The sequence below is a fragment of the Symsagittifera roscoffensis genome, chromosome 2 (assembly GCF_963678635.1).
Source record: "Symsagittifera roscoffensis chromosome 2, txSymRosc1.1, whole genome shotgun sequence".
Lineage (NCBI taxonomy): Eukaryota > Metazoa > Xenacoelomorpha > Acoela > Convolutidae > Symsagittifera > Symsagittifera roscoffensis.
The window spans coordinates 34,680,519-34,698,284 of NC_087063.1; the positions used below are offsets into that span (position 1 = coordinate 34,680,519).

A 17,766-nucleotide genomic window follows, 5' to 3' on the forward strand; every position below is an offset into this window, starting at 1 on the left:
TTATTTTTTGAATTGAAAGCTCTATTTGCCTCACTTGTCTCGGCTGACGTTTTATTGGTTTAGTGAAAGTATTTTGCGTCGTGTGAAGGAAAAATTACATTTTTACCTGTGTTTCCTGGAGGGAAGGCGTAAATTAAGATTTTCGAAAGTTCTTCATGACAACAGTTTCGTTTTCGGTTCAACTGGAGTTTACCCATATTTTGGCGGCTTAGTTCCCTCTTGATGAAATTTTTCTGTAGACTTGTTTTATGCAAGCGATTGTGATTTAGGAATTGTTATCCTCAAATAACACAATTACAAATAAATCTTCGAGTGTTTTTGTAGATGTGTTTTTTTATCGTACGGTATTGCAACCGAATACTAGACGTTTTCACGTAAATAAATTCGTTTACTGGATCTTCAAGTGCAGTTAATCTTCGAATCTGTACTTTCGTCAATCAACAGTCACATTGTGAGCATGTCTGCTTTTTAAATACCCGTTATATTCGAATTTGGCCAAATATTTGTTGTAAATTTGTCAACTCCGATTGGTTGAAATTTCGTTTTCGAGTTTTTACTTAATCGATTATATTATTTCGGCTTTGTGGCTTCTGTATGAGAACTTAATTATTAAATGCCAATGAACATAGTGAAGATATTGATAGAAATCATTTAATTTCGTTTTATGCCCGCATTTCATGCTCTACTTTGCGTGTGTCGATTTTTGTCTGCTTTTTATGATGCAGGTGGCAACTAACAAATACCTTAATTATTTTGAGATCTATAATTTTTTCTGAAGAAAATTTACTGCTCCTGATTTGTTTTTTTATTAGAAGCTCTTTTTGTTCCGACCGCTGAAAGTGAAAATTAACTAAGGCTGCAACTGTTTTAAAACTGAAAGTTGGGCGCTACAGACACATCAACTGTTACTGTTTTTTAAACTAAAAGTTAGGCGCTATCATTAGCAAAGATTTTCAGTCGTGATACTGCCGATACTAAAAGATTTCAGTTTTTGCAACGCACTTTGCAAATAGTGGTATTTTAATTGAAGTGCAATAGTTCTTAATGGATGTGTTACCCCTTAATAATGAACCCTAGATACGTTGGGGCCCTTGGTTTAAATTTAAAAAGATTTTCGGAATTTTCAAAAGTTTTTCAATTGAAAACAGTTTTGATCAACGTGAGTTTAACTACTTTTTGCCGGCTCAGTTGCCGATCAGTTTTTGTGTCTGAATACTTATTAAGCGCCAGTTATTGTGTTTTTAAATTGAACATTCCAGACAAATTTCTGAAAATTTTGTAGTTATGGTTTTTCGAAATTTTCTAATTATTTTTGTTTCATTTTCTGTCTGCTAACTTGCAATGCTATGTGTGTGAGGTATCGCAAGTGTGTTTAACATGCAATCTTTTTTGTGAATTTGTGAAGGTTTTAAGTTCGACAGTTTATCAATTTGCTGTACTATAATATGCGCGGTTTTGTACTTGTGTATGATGGTCAACGCGTGAGCGAGGCAACTGAACCCAAATTTCGACTTTCGAATAATTGTTTCAAATTGAGTTAATGCTGGCTAGTCAGTTTCAATTGTTCTTACAGGACTCAAATCATGTTTTTTGGTTCTTCTTATTTTTTGAAAATCTATTTATGTTTAGGCGTTTTTCTATATTTTATACGTTTTTTTTGTTTTAGAGACACTTTTCGCCGTTGTTTGGCTACTTTTGGCAAAGTGCAGGTTCATGTTTGTGTTAAATCTTTCTGCGAAAATTTTTCTGGACAGAATTTTTTTTTCCGATAAACAAAGCAACCGGCGTATTTTGCTGAATATAACAAGGCTTTTCGAAGTGATTTCTATCTACTCCTATGTACTGCTTCTGATTTCATTTATATTTGAAAAATTGTCAGTCATTTGCAAGTGCTAAATTCACTGAGTTAGTTTGTGTGATGTTTTGTCGTTTTCTTGGGAAAAAAATTAAAAATTTGTTTACGCGCAAATTTCAATTTTGGTAGTTTGCTTTTTGTTTTTTCTTTCACTTCCAATTATTCGCTAAATGGAAAATAAATTATGCTTTCACGGCAATTGGCGGTCCTTTTTAAGTTTTCAACTAATTCGCTGTTTTCTGAATCAGCTTTCGATGGTCTGGTTTTGAATTTGCCTGTGACAGCGAGCGGAAGTTGATTTAGAAAACAGCGGGCTAGTTCAAAACTTAACAAGACTGCTCGTATCAGGGCGAAGCCCTGAATGTTCCGACTGCCTTTTTAGGACTATAGAGCAGCAAGAACATGAAAACTTTGAACGTAATAAAATAAAATTAAATTTTTTGAAAAAAAATGTGAGATTTTTTGTGAAACCATCCCCCACACGCCATATTAAGTACAAACTGATAGATTTTGCTCCTATTAACAAATCAATTATGTCATATAAGCTTCCTTGAATCAATTTACGATTTCTAAAACGGATTATATCTCGCTTACGCGTTAATAGCGCGAAATATATCGCACATTAATTGTCCCAAAATGGCAATCTTTAAACCCACTTAACTTTATGAAAAAACGATCACAGGTGAAATATCTTTTCCAATTTGAAGCTCAGGATAACAATAACTTTCGATGGATAGTAAAAAAAATTCCGTCTAAAATGGCTAGTTAAAAAGTCGAAATTTGTCTGAAGAAATAAAACGACCCCGAGCACAAATATTCCGTTACTTTCGTTACGAAAGTCGGAACAACAAGGACCAATTGGAGTGAAATAGCATGGAATGTTTCCAACCCAGTAATCTTAGTAAAAGTATTAAAAATATGTATTTTTTTAATTTTCCAGGCTGGGATTACAGCTATGAATGTGGTACCTTAAAAGAAATTTTCTTGTCGCAGTTGAATCGATGTTTTATAACATGAAATAATATTTCAGATACACATGATTTCAATAATGCAGATTTGGACTGAAAATGAACCAGTGTGGACACAGAAACTACTATTTGAACAACTTGAAAGCCAATTTTTCTCTAAACTTTACGGATGTTACCAATCTTCTCACCCAACAGTGAGTAGTTTTTGATTTCTTTTGAGTTGAATAAAACAAAATTCTGATTCTGTAATAAAATTGGTTTGTCAATCTTTAAGCAGCTTTGAATCCGTTTTGACCACAACGGCTCAACGCGCTGTAATATTTGATTGGTAAACTGATAACTACTTGCCATAATGACTAAGAAGAAGCCTAAGAATTCCCACATGCAAGGCAGTGGAGGTGGCGGTAAAAAGAAACCATCGCAAAATAAACATCCTGCTCCATCCAAAAAGCATCAAGATTCCTCGGGCACGTCGATTTCAAAATCATCAACGATGGAAAATCTTTCCGCTGAAAATCCTTCCACGTCCAATACAGACTTGACACAAAAAATTACATCAAGCACTAGCTTGCAAAATATTCCGTGCGCTAATGAAGCAGCGGATCAAAGTTGTCGATCAACAGACTCTTCCGAACACTCTAATGAAAGTTCCAAGCAATCTTCCGACGTAGTTTCGAAGCCGAGAGTTCACTTTGACGAAACAAAGCTCATCCTGAATCTCGATGACGCAGAGCTAAAGGAGCACTGTGAAATAGTCGATAAAGATACATTTGATTCTGCTAGTTTGCAGGTATAGCGAGGCATGTCACAACAGATTCGTTGAGTTCCATTGGTAGATAATTTAAGAATGCTCGTGGAATGTATTATACGCATGATAATTACTTTAAATGCACCTCAAACATCCTGGTCACCACAATCCGTACCTTTCAACTATACTTCATGGCAACGAGGTGAGGACGGTTAAATGAAAGAATCCCTTCCCCAGGATTGCAACTAAAAAAGTTGCAGCCACTTGTATGCCTGGCTGGATAAACTCACGAAATAGATTCACGCTAATAAACTGAACATTACCTATGTTGATCTCTAAGCTTTCGCGGATAAATGTTCCAACTTAATTCTGCTGATAAAAATGTTCATGAGAAAATGAGAGCTATTTGAGATGAACTAGTCTTGCAAATGTCAGCTTGCCTGTCAGCATGTACTTGATTGAGTTCCACATTTATTTTGAGTCTTAACCCATGAGTTTGCTTGTTAAGAATTAAAAAATGAAACCTTGAATAATTTAAAGGCTGTTTAGGCTCACCACGAAACTCTTACTTCGGTGTGGAGAGAACATTTGAAGTTTAGCATCGAAGAATCCAAATACATGCTGGCCCAGTTGAGCCGCGCAACTCAAAAGCAGCCAGTCTTAAATGTACGCTTGATTCTACACCAGTTTTAAAAAAAATATCAGAAAGAGATAGAAATATGAAAATTGAGAACTTGAAAGTAGGAGTACTTGACCAAAAAAAAACAGTACGTGTCTGTAAAGTACTAATTCTAACATATTAACATAGTATAATTAAGTTTATAATTTACAGGAACATAAAGCTACGGAGCCAATTACTTCAAACATGGTTCGGAAATCCGAATCATCGGTTGCGAATAAAGTAACCGCTGTTGCAGATAGTTCTGCTTTTTGTCAGGCGGAAGAAAGGTGCTGGCGACATAATTGTGGTTTCAGCCACATCAAATATGTTTTGGCCGAACAGGCTTTTTATGCTCATTTGGCAGAAAGTGCAAAAAACGTAAGGAAAAACACGAAATTTTGCTCCTTACAAAAAATAGGCAAGACAGAGCAAAATCAAAAAGAAGCGAAAAGCAAAGTCAGTTTCTCAGAAGAATCGACTGACGTTTCTTTGTTCAGCGAAGATTCTTCCGTTTGGTCCAAACGACCGTTCTTCGAGAGCTCTGAAAGTTTGTTCTGGGCTAAATCAAGCGTCAGAAAGGTCAGTGATCAGGTCTCATGATTAATGATCCTGCAAGTTCTTTCTGCATGATTTGATTTCTGTCCATTTCCAATCATATTTCCATAAATCTCTAGTTTGCACGCGTGGTTTGCTCATGCCTCAAGAACTTCAACGTAGTGAGAAAGAAGTCGAAAATAGTACACTGAATAATAATAAGTGAAGAAAAATTGAATTGCCATCTGTTAGTTGCTGTTTTGCTGCATGTCAATTAGGTGTTTATTTTTCAAAACTGAATCATAGATGTTTATTTTAGGAGTCTAATTGGGTTGAGAAACCTGCCAACAAAATATTTAATGAGCAACTTCTGAGCACAAGAGTTCCAGTTGATATGCTACCTGCATATTATAAAGCAGAAGAAGCATACTTCTGCCATCGTTACAGCACAAATTCTTTAAAAGTTGCAAATGCAGAATGCGAGTTCTATAAGCATGTAGTGCAATCTGAAAGTGTATCTACGAAAGCATCGACTTCTAAACCTGACCAAGCCTTAAATAACGCAAAATCACAGCCTATTGCTAAAAGCAAGGAAGAGGCCTTTATGGATCCGGAAGTTCTCCTTAATTTAAAATCGTCAAATGATATATGGATTCCTTATGGAGACTCAGTTTGGCTGAAAAAGCCAGCGTTTCATAACGCCGAAACTCGGTTTTGGCACAATTCGAATATAGAGGTCAGTTTTGTCTCACTTGAGTTGCTTGCCATCTAAATTTATTCTTTCGCATGTTTCGCTGTTTGATTAGCGTTATCTAGAAATCAATCATTACTAATCATATCTTCTCGCAACAACATCGAACGACGGAGTTGGCCACAAAATTTTGGACTGTTGTCTTGATTTTGTTTTGCGGGCTGTCGTTCTTGTTTGCAAGTTAAACTAATTGTAAGTTTGATTCCTCATCTCTGTCCGAATCGATTTCTCTGTAGCTACTGCTTCTTGGTACTAAAACAGCACGACAATCAATAATTTCTATCCTTGCATGAGAACTCATCTCCAGTTAACAGCGATTGGATTCCTGTTTAGAAAAACAACACCGAATCCAAAAATCCGTCTTCGAAACGTTCGGATTCCAAACAGAACTCTAGTAAGAGCGAAAGTCAACGTTCAGCAGTATCTTCAAACGTAGCTGCAAGTAGTCTGGGAAGTAGTAAAGCGACTCCAGGAAAGTCAAAGCAGGTTAAAGATATCTTGGACAACTGCCTTGATTCGGATGTTCTCAGAGCTTCTAGCCTCATCCGCGAGGAGTTGATGCGAGCCAGGGCCATAATTCAGGAGGCACTGTCGGAGGTCGGTAGTCTGGAAACCTCAAACCTTAGACCAAAATATTTTCCGGATCATTTTTAAGTTGAACGCCTTGCTGAAATCTAGATTCAGCTTACCCTTGATTTTAAAAAATGATTTCAAAACTTATAGCAATTATTAGGCGAGAAGGGGAAAAGCATTATATTGTCCTACGTTTTGATGAAGTCAGTTTTGGGCGCTTAGAAACATGTTTCGAGCAAGCAAATCAAATGGAAGTTTCCAGTCTAGCCTTATGCAACCAAACGGTTTACTGATTAATAATGGTGTGATGAAATCGTGTTTAGTTTTTCGAATAGTTATCTAAAATACGGTCCATAAATGTTGGATTTAATACGCTTGCATTTCCAAGTCGACATTTTATTGATCAGACGATAGTTTTCTTTTTGGATTTCTTGCGTGGTATTGCTTCACTAATAAAGCTCAGACATCATTCTTGTTTGGAAAACTGACATTGTGTGAAGTGTTATGTTGTATCATAATGAAGTTCCAAAGTAAATTTACTTGTCCCACTGTATTGCGCCCACAAACCCTGACAAACTCTGACGCGACCTGGTGGTTGCATTCAGACCAAAATCTGAAAACAACCAGAAAAAATTGCAAATTTGTTTTATTTGATTCAAAATCAGATGGATTTCAAACATTAAGGATCGAAATTTTAGAAGCAAATCATCGGGTACGCAATTCGAAACGAGACTTGACGATAAAACAGGCAGCGCAAAAAATGGTTTTGAAAAATTTCTAGAAGAAGAAAAAGAAAGAAAAGACTTATTTGACAAAAAACGTAACAATGGTATCAACCGCATATGACTTTTTCACTTTTTACACAAGCAATGCTTGAATTATAGTATGAACTATCTTTTTTTCGAACTTAAGTCGCAAATATTGTTGCGACGCAAATATTGTTGCGATAAAATGTGTTCATTTTTAAAGTGTTCATTTTGATCAATAATCAGCTATTAAGTACAGCCAATGCTAAGGGATTTAATCCGTTAGAGAAATCGTTCCAAATTGGTTGAAGGAAGCTTATTTGCCATAATTGATTTGTTACTAGGAGTAAAATTAATCTTTTTGTACTTAATATGGCGTGTGGGGGGATGATTTTCACACAAAAAATTCGCCTCTGCGTAAATTTTTAATCACAGACTTCGCACGTGAAAATGTTAAAAGTTTCAACTGTGCAGTTGGCGTTTGGGTAATTTGGCTCCAAGATTAATTTCTTTTAAAATTTCTGATTATTCAATTCATTTGCACATAATTGTCTTAATTTACAATGCACATATGGCGAAAACGTCTAAGAATTTCCCGACATAGGTAGACCCGAGTCCTGTTCAGACTTGTTCGGAATTTTCCGAGAGATTTTTATCGGTTTGTTTTTCTGCTGATAGGTACGCTGCGTTGTTTCCAAATTGAGTTTTTTCTTTGCGTGCTCAGGGCAAGCCTGCTATAATTCACCTGTCTTGGTTGTTCACAAATGAATGCCGAGTTGGAAATTATTCTGGTTGATTTTTTTCGGCTTAATGATTTTATTCTCAATTAGAGTCTGCCTATTCGTTTCTGAGCTATCGGCTTAGATCTTCAAATGCTCAGTATAAACTTGTTTGAAAGCTGATTTGTGCAGAAGGAGAGATCAATAAAAAAAATTTTGCACGAGAAGAGATCAATAAAATTTTTCCGTTGAGTTTTGAAATATTGGTCTTTTTCGTTTTTTTTTCTGAAATTCAGCCAGCTTAGCCTGTTCTTTTTTTGATCAGTTTTTTTTTAATACAGAACGATTTGAAAACCGCTCTGGTATTCTGTTTTTGCATATCGATAGATACTTGTAAAAGTTAATTATTGTCGCTTCTCTTTTGATATATCAGATTTTGATTTGTTTTTACACTTGCGAAGCTACTGTATTAGTACAAACCTTCTTTTTTCCAACCTAAGTCGCAAATATTGGTGCCACTTTTGAGGCACCTTTACAGCTTTTCATAGCATGTGCTTTGACTTTCGAATAGTTATATGTTGTCTCAGTTGATGCATTTTTAATTCATCAAATGAACCGAAAAAAGTTTGTTTCAAACAACATAACAATAATGAAAACTCGATTTCAGAAACTTTTAACTCAATATATCTCGCAATTTTTTTGAAATGCATAATTTATACATAATGTGGCTTTACGCCTTGCGATATGTTACATGCAAAGTTAGTGTGGATGCCTTCAGTTGGTTATATTCCAAACTATTACTTGCAAAATTGAGTAATATAATATTTGGTGTCACTTTTGCTGAATTGCATTGACAATTTATTAGCATATGTAGCTGCTTTATTCGTGACTAGTCTTTGTCGGTTGTTAAGCTTGCGTGGCTGAGGGGATAGTGCGTGAGACTCAAAATCTCTTGATTGCAGTAGGTCGCAGATTCGAATCCTACACGTAGCCGAGTTTTTGCTAATTCGAGGCTTATTTCTACTCTCTTTTTTCACTTGATAGAGCTGCTTTTTGGTCGTGTTCTCGCAAGTGTTTGCAAAGCGCAGCTTGGCCTCTGTATAAATTTTTGTTTTCACGATTGATTTTTTTGTCAAATTCGTGAACGATTTCTCAATAGAGTCTTTGAATGGCTGTTCATATTGAATTTTAGTTCAACTTTGCGAAATGAAATAATTGCGTTAAATTTTTTTACCATAGCTATTTTTTAGTTTCAGTAGTGTTTCGCTTTGCCTCTAAAATATTGGAAGAATTGACTTATATTAACGACTGTGATTTGAAAACTTGCCAAACTTATCCTTTATAAAATGTATCTCGATTTGAGCAAACAAGACCAAAAAACTGTCGATATTCTTAAGTTTATTGAAAAAATTTATGGCGTTTTTGAGCAATACATTGATTAATCACGATTTTTTGTTGCTTACCCTTGATAATATTTTCACTTGCGAGAACAAGTGACCTGTAATCGGGAACTATACTTTTTCTCCCGTAAATAGTTTTTCTTATATTTTAAAAAATTGTGTAGGCATTACAGTTTCTTTCATGTGTGCAGGCTGACAGGCTCAATTTCTTCAAAAATATAAATAAAAGTACCTCTGAGTTCAGTTTCGGTAGTAATTACTATTTTTTTCAAATATATTGAAAAACGGTTGATTTTTTTTTCGGATGTGTGGTTTTTTTCATTTTTTTCTGACGGCTTATTTTTGTTCTAAATGCAATTTATTTCATATAGTTCTCTTTTTCAGCCGTTTCTTTGCAAAGCATGGGTTTTTTATTTAGAATTTTTTTACTGTAATTGAAAATTGTTTGTAGTTGATTTTGAAATTTTTTTTTCGGTTGAACGGTTTGTTTTATTGGCTTAGTGAACTTATGTTGCGTAGTTTTAAGGGAGATTTGTACACTGCTTTTGCGGCGTGGTTTAGGAGGGCTGGGTCGTAGAGTTTTTCATTTTTCAACTTTAGTTTTTTATGGATACTGTTTCATTTTCAACATAACGAGGGTTGACCCATGTTTTTTCGGCTTAGTTGCCGCTCGATCATTGGTTGCCAATGCTTTTTAAGACTCTTCTTGAACATTATTCGAAACAAAGGTATGAAATGTTTGTAGATAGTTCTCTTTTTTCGACTCTCTGGTATTTTTTCAGCTTAATTTAAAAAAATCCTTTTTCTATTCAATATCCCATAATGCATGGTTTAATTGTATCGCAAGTGTTGCGAAGCTCTGCTTTGCTTCTGGGTATACATTGGTAAAAGCACATTGGTCCAAAGGTTTCTGAAAAAAAAATTACTTCGGCGTGCTTCTGTTCATATGGCTCGAAACGTTTGGCCAAATTTGTTGGTAAGAAAAATCTGTTTGTTTGGATTAAAAACTGCTCGGAAATCAAATATTTCGTGAGTTGCTGCAAAAGATGGAGCAAAAAGCGCGCAATAGAATCGGAAAGTTGGTCAGCTTTAGCAGAATGAGCTCAAAGTTGAAGTCGAATGGTTTCCTTATGCAAAAATACGTCTGCTATTTTACTCTATATCATCAACAATGGGAGTATTGTCTTATTTTTAGGAAGGATTGACGAATCTGAAAGAAGCTGTGACTCGTGTAGACCACATTGAAGCTGACCAGACCGACCTCAAAGACGGTGAGATGATGAACAAGATACCATTTTATGTATTCATTGTTGTAAAATAGATTTTAGTCTTAAAATAGTTCTACTGCAACACCACACAAACAGCTATAAGCGAGCACTAAAACATTTGTCGCAAGTTTGATTGAATATATTGTTAGTTTCTCGCTTTTTTCAGTAACAAAAAGAATTCAGAATCAATTACAGAGTTTAGAGGACCGTGTGAAGGGGCTCGAAGCTGTCGTCAAGATGAAAAACGGTAACTGTTCATTCTCGGAAAATGTCCAAGTTTTCTTAGTGACCTTTATCCAGTGGCGGATCTAGGATTTTCTCGAGGAGATAATCCAAAAAGTGCCAGAAAATATGTTTGAGCATTTTCTGGAAGGTGTTTCGCACAAACAATTGCAGTTTTTCGGCGAGCGCTTACCCCTCCAAATGAATATATCTAGACTCCAAACGTCGGTCTGCCAAGATGGATCTTATAAAAGAGTACCAAAGAGTACAGTTTGAGTAAAGAAAACTGAAAGTTAAAATAATGTCAGCCTATTTTAACTTTCAGCTGTTTTTACTCACAGTAAAATTGTTGCTTAATGTAATTGAAAGAAGTTGTTTATTTCAGGAGAACGACCTACAACCAGTAGCGAAGTACGTCAGTGCTTCATAGATTACTTTGTCGCTAAACACGCACATAGGTTTTGTCCCTCCTCAAGCACAATTCCCCATGAGGATCCGACACTCCTGTTTGCAAATGCGGGAATGAATCAGTTCAAACCCCTCTTTCTGGGAACTGCAGATCCCAACAGTGATCTGGGAAAACTAAAAAGGGCGTGTAACACTCAGAAGTGTATCAGGGCAGGTGGAAAGCATAATGATTTGGACGATGTGGGGAAAGACACGTACCATCATACTTTCTTCGAAATGTTGGGAAACTGGTCTTTTGGAGACTACTTCAAGGTTTGTATCATTCCCAGTGTATTCACACTATTCAAATCTTTCAGCTAGTTAAATAGTCGCAAAAAATCGTAACAAAACCGCGTATAAAAGGAATGAAAGAATTATTTTGTACAATTGTTTTTTGTGATAATATATTTTTTCGATAATTCAAGGAGGAGAATGCTAAGACATCAGGTACATGCGTGATATAAACATCTGCCTTTGTAATCTATTCTTTTTTTAATCGGGAACAAAAATTAATGCGAGGTTTTTGAAACTGCTTAGTTAAATTTTTTGAACTGTTTTTGATGCCTGGTTGTTTCTGGGCAAACTGATTGCGTTCAAGTAGTATTGATTCTGGGTTTAGAAAGAGGCCTGCTTCTGGGCTCTTGATCTACTCACGAACTACTACAAAATAAACAAAAGCAGACTTTACTTCACCTACTTTGGTGGCAACAAGGAACTGGGATTGGAACCAGACGAGGAGTGTCGCCAGATCTGGCTGGATCTTGGAATTCCAGCATCATGTGTTTTGCCTTTTGACATGAAGGATAATTTCTGGGAAATGGGAGACACTGGCCCCTGTGGACCCTGCAGTGAGATCCACTATGATCGGGTGGGAGGAAGAGACGCCGCTAGTCTTGTGAATATGGACGACCCTGAAGTTGTGGAAATTTGGAACCTGGTCTTTATTCAGTTCAACAGGTGATCATGTCAGATCATTTGACACACTCATGTTCATTTTGTGCTTTATACGGAATGCGCAAATTATAAGATAATAGTAAGGAACCTTTAGAAATGATCTTAACGTCAGTCTGCCAAAAATTTTTTAAAAAAATATGTAAAAGAGTATCAAACAGGTACGTACGTTGGCTGGCAAGTGGTTCGAATTCTTGAGGAATCCCTAATAGTTTTGAGCATGCACATAAATTAATAGTTTTTCAGGTACTTTGGTTTCTTATTTTGTCTTAATGACATTTCAGAGAAGTTGGCGGAGATCTGAAGCCTCTACCGAAGAAACACGTCGATACCGGAATGGGATTTGAGCGTGTGGTGTCTGTAATTCAAGATAAGATGTCTAATTATGACACAGATGTGTTCACGCCAATCTTCAATGCCATACAAGAGGTAAGAAGAAATATTCATGATGTTGCGAATAGTTACGCATCTTTCTGTTCTCGGAAATTTGATGAAAATGAAAAAGGAGTTAACTTCAATTTTAAACAAAGGACGAATTGGCTCATTCCTAGCGTCTTGTCTAGAAAGCTAATGTTCGGGCGTACACCGGAAAGCTGGGCCTGGACGACACGGATTCTATAGACATGGCATACAGAGTACTTGCCGACCATGCCAGAACCCTAACAGTCGCTATTTCAGACGGAGGCAGACCAGATAACACGGGTAGAGGCTATGTTTTAAGACGCATCCTAAGACGAGCAGTCCGATTTTCAACTGAAGTTTTGAAAGCGAAGCCTGGATTCTTCGCCGATCTCGTGGACACAATTGTGGAGTGTATTGGTCCTGTTTTCCCAGAAGTGAGGAGTTCTGTAGATACTGTGAAGAAGATCATAAACGAGGAGGAACAGCAGTTTTTGAAGACACTTGTCCATGGGCAGAAGGTGTTTCAGAAGACAATCAGTCAGCTGGACTCTAATATTCTTCCAGGTGCATCATTCATCTCTTGATAATCTTCTTATTTGTTTCTTTATTTGGTGATTCTTTCCAGGTGTGCTTTAACTAAAATGCGTCAATAATAGAGATTTTTATCTGCCAATTTTTCCTGATAATGCAAATTAAAATGCATAGTTTTCTTTTTCAAGGTCACCTGGTGTGGAGATTGTATGAGACGTATGGGTTTCCTGTTGATCTCACCACTTTGATGGCAGAAGAGAAAGGTCTGCAGATTGACCAAGAGGGATTCGAGAAAGCGAAAGAACATTCCATCGTAAGTGGTTTCCTTGACTGTTAGAGCGATAGTTTTCTCACCAAATGATGAATATTTTATTGCTTATGAATGATCGTTAATTTTTTCTGTATATTGGTTTTGCTTGTGCATAATTTGTTTTCATCTCATCAAATTCTTGCCTTGATTGGCTTGAGATTTTGATGAGATTCGGTTTTTGGGTTTTGTTGATTTTATGGATCTTTTTGTTTGTTGATTTGTCATGCTTGATGCGATGCTATGACTCATGATGCTGAAACACTTCGTAACGCTTTTTTACCAAGGACATGAGAATCTTCTGTTTAACAACTATTGCTTGGTCTGCTGGTAGCTTTGATTCCCTTTTTTTCCACGCCGAAAGGAAAAGGTGGTTGATTACTTTCTAAATGATGTATTTTTCTGTTTTATTATGAGTCCATGAACGTACTGGAGACTCTTTTGTAAGTCTTGATGATTTTTTTCAATGTTTTCCGGAAAAATTCTTGTTTGATAAATACCTTTCTCTATTTGAAAATGGTCAGATTGTGATGCTTGATGCGAAGGTCTGATTCATGATGCTGAAATATAACTGGTTGAAAAATTTTGATTTGATGTCTCTTGAAGAATCTGCTTAAGTTTTTGTTATCAAAGTGTTAAGCTGTAGTCTTTCAAAGAATCTTCAGATGAGTGTTTCAAATTATGAGTCAAATAAATTTAAATGCTTAATTTTTGATATCGCATATTAGTAATATGTAACATAGATAAATCTCAGACCTGAAACGCAAGTAATTGGGTTGGTTATTTTTGCTTTTACGCCACAAATTATGAGTTCGATCCTCCTAATTGCAGTCTGATTTAAATGTTGCTCTGTTTTTCTTTTATTGATGTATGATGTGTGATTCGAAGGTATATTGATAAGGCTATTGATTTTTGTTTACTGTCTTCTTAATTTAAATGCTTAGTGTTTAATGCGGTAAATCACTTTTTTTTGATAAAGTTTAAGATAGATGTGGAAGTTATAGGGTTTGAAATAGGGATGTTTTTCTCTAAATTATGGCTTCAAGCGTCCTTAGTTGCTGTCTGATTTAAAGTACCAATCCAAGTTCTTTTTCGTGCTGTGTTTCTCTGATATCGTTCTCTATTGGTTTATGATATTTGATACGAAGGTACGATCCATGATGCTAAAAATGTGCTGCTTTTTTCTGTTTCGCGTTTTCATTTGAGCTGTCAGGTGAATCATGTGTGATCAAACTTGTAAGCCTAAGTTAATAGTTGATATCATAAAGTGTGAAATTGTGGTCACTTCAAAGCCTAGCTTAGTGTTTAATGTGGGTAAACAGTAATTTGTAACATACTTGAATTGGAAGTGGAAGTTATGGGGTCTCTATTGAAGTGGAACTATGGGGTCTGTTATTGTGAGTTTTGCGGTAAATAATGACTTCGAGCCTCCTCATTTGCTGTCTGATTTAAGGTTACAATTGAGTATCTTAGCGCAGTATTTCTCTGTTTTTGTTTTTTATTCATTTTTGTAATCTGATGCGAAATTATGATTCATGATGCTCAAACTTTTTTTTTTTGCTTTTTTCGCAATTTTCTATGATCTTACTGGTGAATCATTTGTGATCACACTTGTAAGTGTAATCCTATCGTTTGTTTCTACTGTTGAATCGAATTCTAAAAAAATAGCCATTTGAAGGTTAATTCTTTCATTTTGTACATTTCTGACCTCTGACTCGTTTTTTGTTTGTTAGGTCTGTGATTTTTGATGCGAAGGTCTGACCCTTGATGCTGAAATATAACTGATTGAAAACTGTTGGTTTGATTTCTCTTGATATCATTATTTTACCTTGATTTGATTTCAAATTGTTAAGCTTTATTTCTTTCAAAGAATCTTCGGATGAGTGTTTTAAATTATGAGTAAATTAAATTCAATTGCTTGATTTTCGATGTCGCATATCATTTTTGTTGAAACAGTTGAGTCTCAGGCCTGAAATGGAAGTTATGGGATCGGTTATTTCGCTTTTACGCCACAAATTATGATTAAATTGTCCCTAATTGCAGTCTGATTTAAATAAGCGAGCGCTGATTCAATCTCTTGAAGTGCTGCTCTATTTTTTTTGTTGGTGTATCATGTGTGATTCGAAGGTATGATTCATAAGGCTATTGATATTTGTTTTCTGTCCTGTTTTGTTTTAATGATTAATGCGGTAAATCAATTTTTTGGATATAAATGAATCTCAGTATTTAAGACCAGAAGTGGAAGTTTTAGGATTTGAATTTTGGATGTTTTTGCTGCGAATAATTGGTTCAAGCCTCCTTAGTTGCTGTATGATGTAAGGTAAAAATCCACTCTTTTTTTCGTTGTGGATTGATTTTTTTTGATTTTTGTTCGATTATGATTTGTGATGTGAAGGTACGATTCATGATGCTAAAACTCTACAAATTTTTTTTGCTCTTTTTCGCGATTTTGTTTGATCTTTCTGGTGAATCATTTTTGATCAAACTTTTATTTCTAATCCTATCGTTTGTTTCCACTCTTGAATCGAATTCAAAAAATAGCTATTTGAGGGTTCTTAGGTTTCATTTTGTACATATCTGACTCGTTTTTTGTGTGTTAGCTTTGTGATGCTTGATGCGAAGGTCTGACCAATGTTGCTGGAATATAACTGATTGAAATCTTTTGAATTGATTTCTTTTGAGGAGTCTGCTGAAGTAGTTGATATCAAAGTGGCAAGCTGTATTTTTGCCTGGAGTCTCAAGATGAGTGTTTCAAATTATGAGTCAAATATCCTTTTTGATGTCACATATCAGTAATTTCTAACATAGTTGAATCTCAGACCTGAAATGCAAGTTATGGGGTTGTTGATTTTGCTTTTTCGCCTCAATATTTAGTTCAATCCTCGCTAAATGCAGTCTGATTGAAATCAGCGAGTGCTGATTCAGTTTGTTTGAAGTGTTGCTCTGTTTTTCCTTTCGTGATGTATGATATTTAATTCGAAGGTATGTTTCTTAAAGCTGTTGATTTTTGTTTTCTATGTTCTTAGTTTAAATGCTTAGTGTTGAATGCGGTAAATCATTTTTTTTCGATAAATTTTAAGACTAGAAGTGGAAGTTATAGGGTTTTAAATTGGGATGTTTTGCTGTAAATTATGGCTTCAAGCGTCCTAAATTGCTGTCTGACTTAAGGTAACAATCCAAGTTCTTTTTCGTACTGTGTTTTTCTGTTTTCGTTCTCTTTTGGTTTATGTTATTTGATGCGAAAGTTTGATCCATGATGCTAAAAATGTGCTCATTTTTTCTGCTCCGCGATTTCATTTGATCTTTCTGGTGAATCATTTGTGATCAAACGTGTACGTCTAATCCCATTGTTTCTTTCCACTGTTGAATCGAGTTCTAAAGAATAGCTGTTCGAAAGTTGATGCGTTTCATTTTTCTACATATCTCTATTTTGTTTGTTTGTCAGGTTTGTGATGCTTGATGCGAAGGTCTGACCAATGTTGCTGGAATATAACTGATTGAAATCTTTTGAATTGATTTCTTTTGAGGAGTCTGCTGAAGTATTTGATATCAAAGTGGCAAGCTGTAATTTTGCCTGAGAGTCTCAAGATGAGTGTTTCAAATTATGAGTCAAATATCCTTTTTGATGTCCTATATCAGTAATTTCTAACGTAGTTGAATCTCAGACCTGAAATGCAAGTTATGGGGTTGTTGATTTGCTTTTTCGCCGCAATGTTTAGTTCAATCCTCGCTAAATGCAGTCTGATTGAAATCAGCGAGTGCTGATTCAATTTGTTTGAAGTAATGCTCTGTTTTTCCCTTGGTGATGTATGATATTTAATTCGAAGGTATGTTTCATAAGGCTATTGATTTTTGTTTTCTATGTTCTTAGTTTAAATGCTTAGTGTTTAATGCGGTAAATCATTTTTTTTGATAAATTTTAAGACTAGAAGTGGAAGTTATAGGGTTTTAAATTGGGATGTTTTGCTGTAAATTATGGCTTCAAGCGTCCTAAATTGCTGCCTGAGTTAAGTTAACAATCCAAGTTCTTTTTCATACTGTATTTCTCTGTTTTCGTTCTCTATTGGTTTATGATGTTTGATGCGAAAGTGTGATCCATGATGCTAAAAATGTGCTCATTTTTTCTGCTCCGCGATTTCATTTGATCTTTCTGGTGAATCATTTGTGATCAAACTTGTGAGTCTAATCCTATCGTTTGTTTCCACTGTTGAATCGAGTTCTAAAGAATAGCTGTTCGAAGGTTGATACGTTTCATTTTTTCTACAGATCTCACTTTTTTTGTTTGTCAGGTTTGTGTTGCTTGATGCGAAGGTCTGACCCATGATGCTGGAATATAACTGATTAAAATCTTTTGAATTGATTTCTTTTGAGGAGTCTGCTATAGTGTTTGATATCAAAGTGGTAAGCTGTAATTTTGCCAAAGAGTCTTATGAGTGTTTTAAATTATGAGTCAAATATCCTTTTTGATGTCACATATCAGTAATTTCTAACATAGTTGAATCTCAGACCTGAAATGCAAGCTATGGGGTTGGTGATTTTACCTTTACGCCACAGTTGAGTTCAATCCTCGCTAATTGCAGTCTGATTGAAATCAGCGAGTGTTGATTCAATTTGTTTGAAGTGTTAATCTGTTTTTCCTTTGGTGATGTATGATGTTTGATTCGAAGGTATGTTTCATAAAGC

The 17,766-nt window shown here is 35.5% G+C and overlaps 1 protein-coding gene across 8 annotated transcripts in view; it reads left to right on the plus strand.

The window, feature by feature from the left end:
- The window catches only part of LOC134840740 (alanine--tRNA ligase, cytoplasmic-like), a 155,808-nt gene that overhangs the window by 65,055 nt on the left and 72,987 nt on the right, over positions 1 to 17,766 (plus strand). Inside the window, exons 2-14 of one of the 8 annotated variants that reach the window (XM_063856754.1) lie at positions 2,886 to 3,017; positions 3,098 to 3,613; positions 4,121 to 4,237; positions 4,404 to 4,811; positions 5,086 to 5,502; positions 5,851 to 6,114; positions 10,151 to 10,226; positions 10,390 to 10,470; positions 10,831 to 11,165; positions 11,512 to 11,849; positions 12,128 to 12,272; positions 12,407 to 12,809; positions 12,965 to 13,089. In XM_063856754.1, the coding sequence (XP_063712824.1) occupies positions 3,176 to 3,613; positions 4,121 to 4,237; positions 4,404 to 4,811; positions 5,086 to 5,502; positions 5,851 to 6,114; positions 10,151 to 10,226; positions 10,390 to 10,470; positions 10,831 to 11,165; positions 11,512 to 11,849; positions 12,128 to 12,272; positions 12,407 to 12,809; positions 12,965 to 13,089 (3,147 nt within the window). In that variant the 5' untranslated portion in view covers positions 2,886 to 3,017; positions 3,098 to 3,175. The remainder of the gene's footprint in view (positions 1 to 2,885; positions 3,018 to 3,097; positions 3,614 to 4,120; positions 4,238 to 4,403; positions 4,812 to 5,085; positions 5,503 to 5,850; positions 6,115 to 10,150; positions 10,227 to 10,389; positions 10,471 to 10,830; positions 11,166 to 11,511; positions 11,850 to 12,127; positions 12,273 to 12,406; positions 12,810 to 12,964; positions 13,090 to 17,766) is intronic. The other 7 variants (XM_063856753.1, XM_063856757.1, XM_063856759.1 and 4 more) reach the window with 7 other exon arrangements.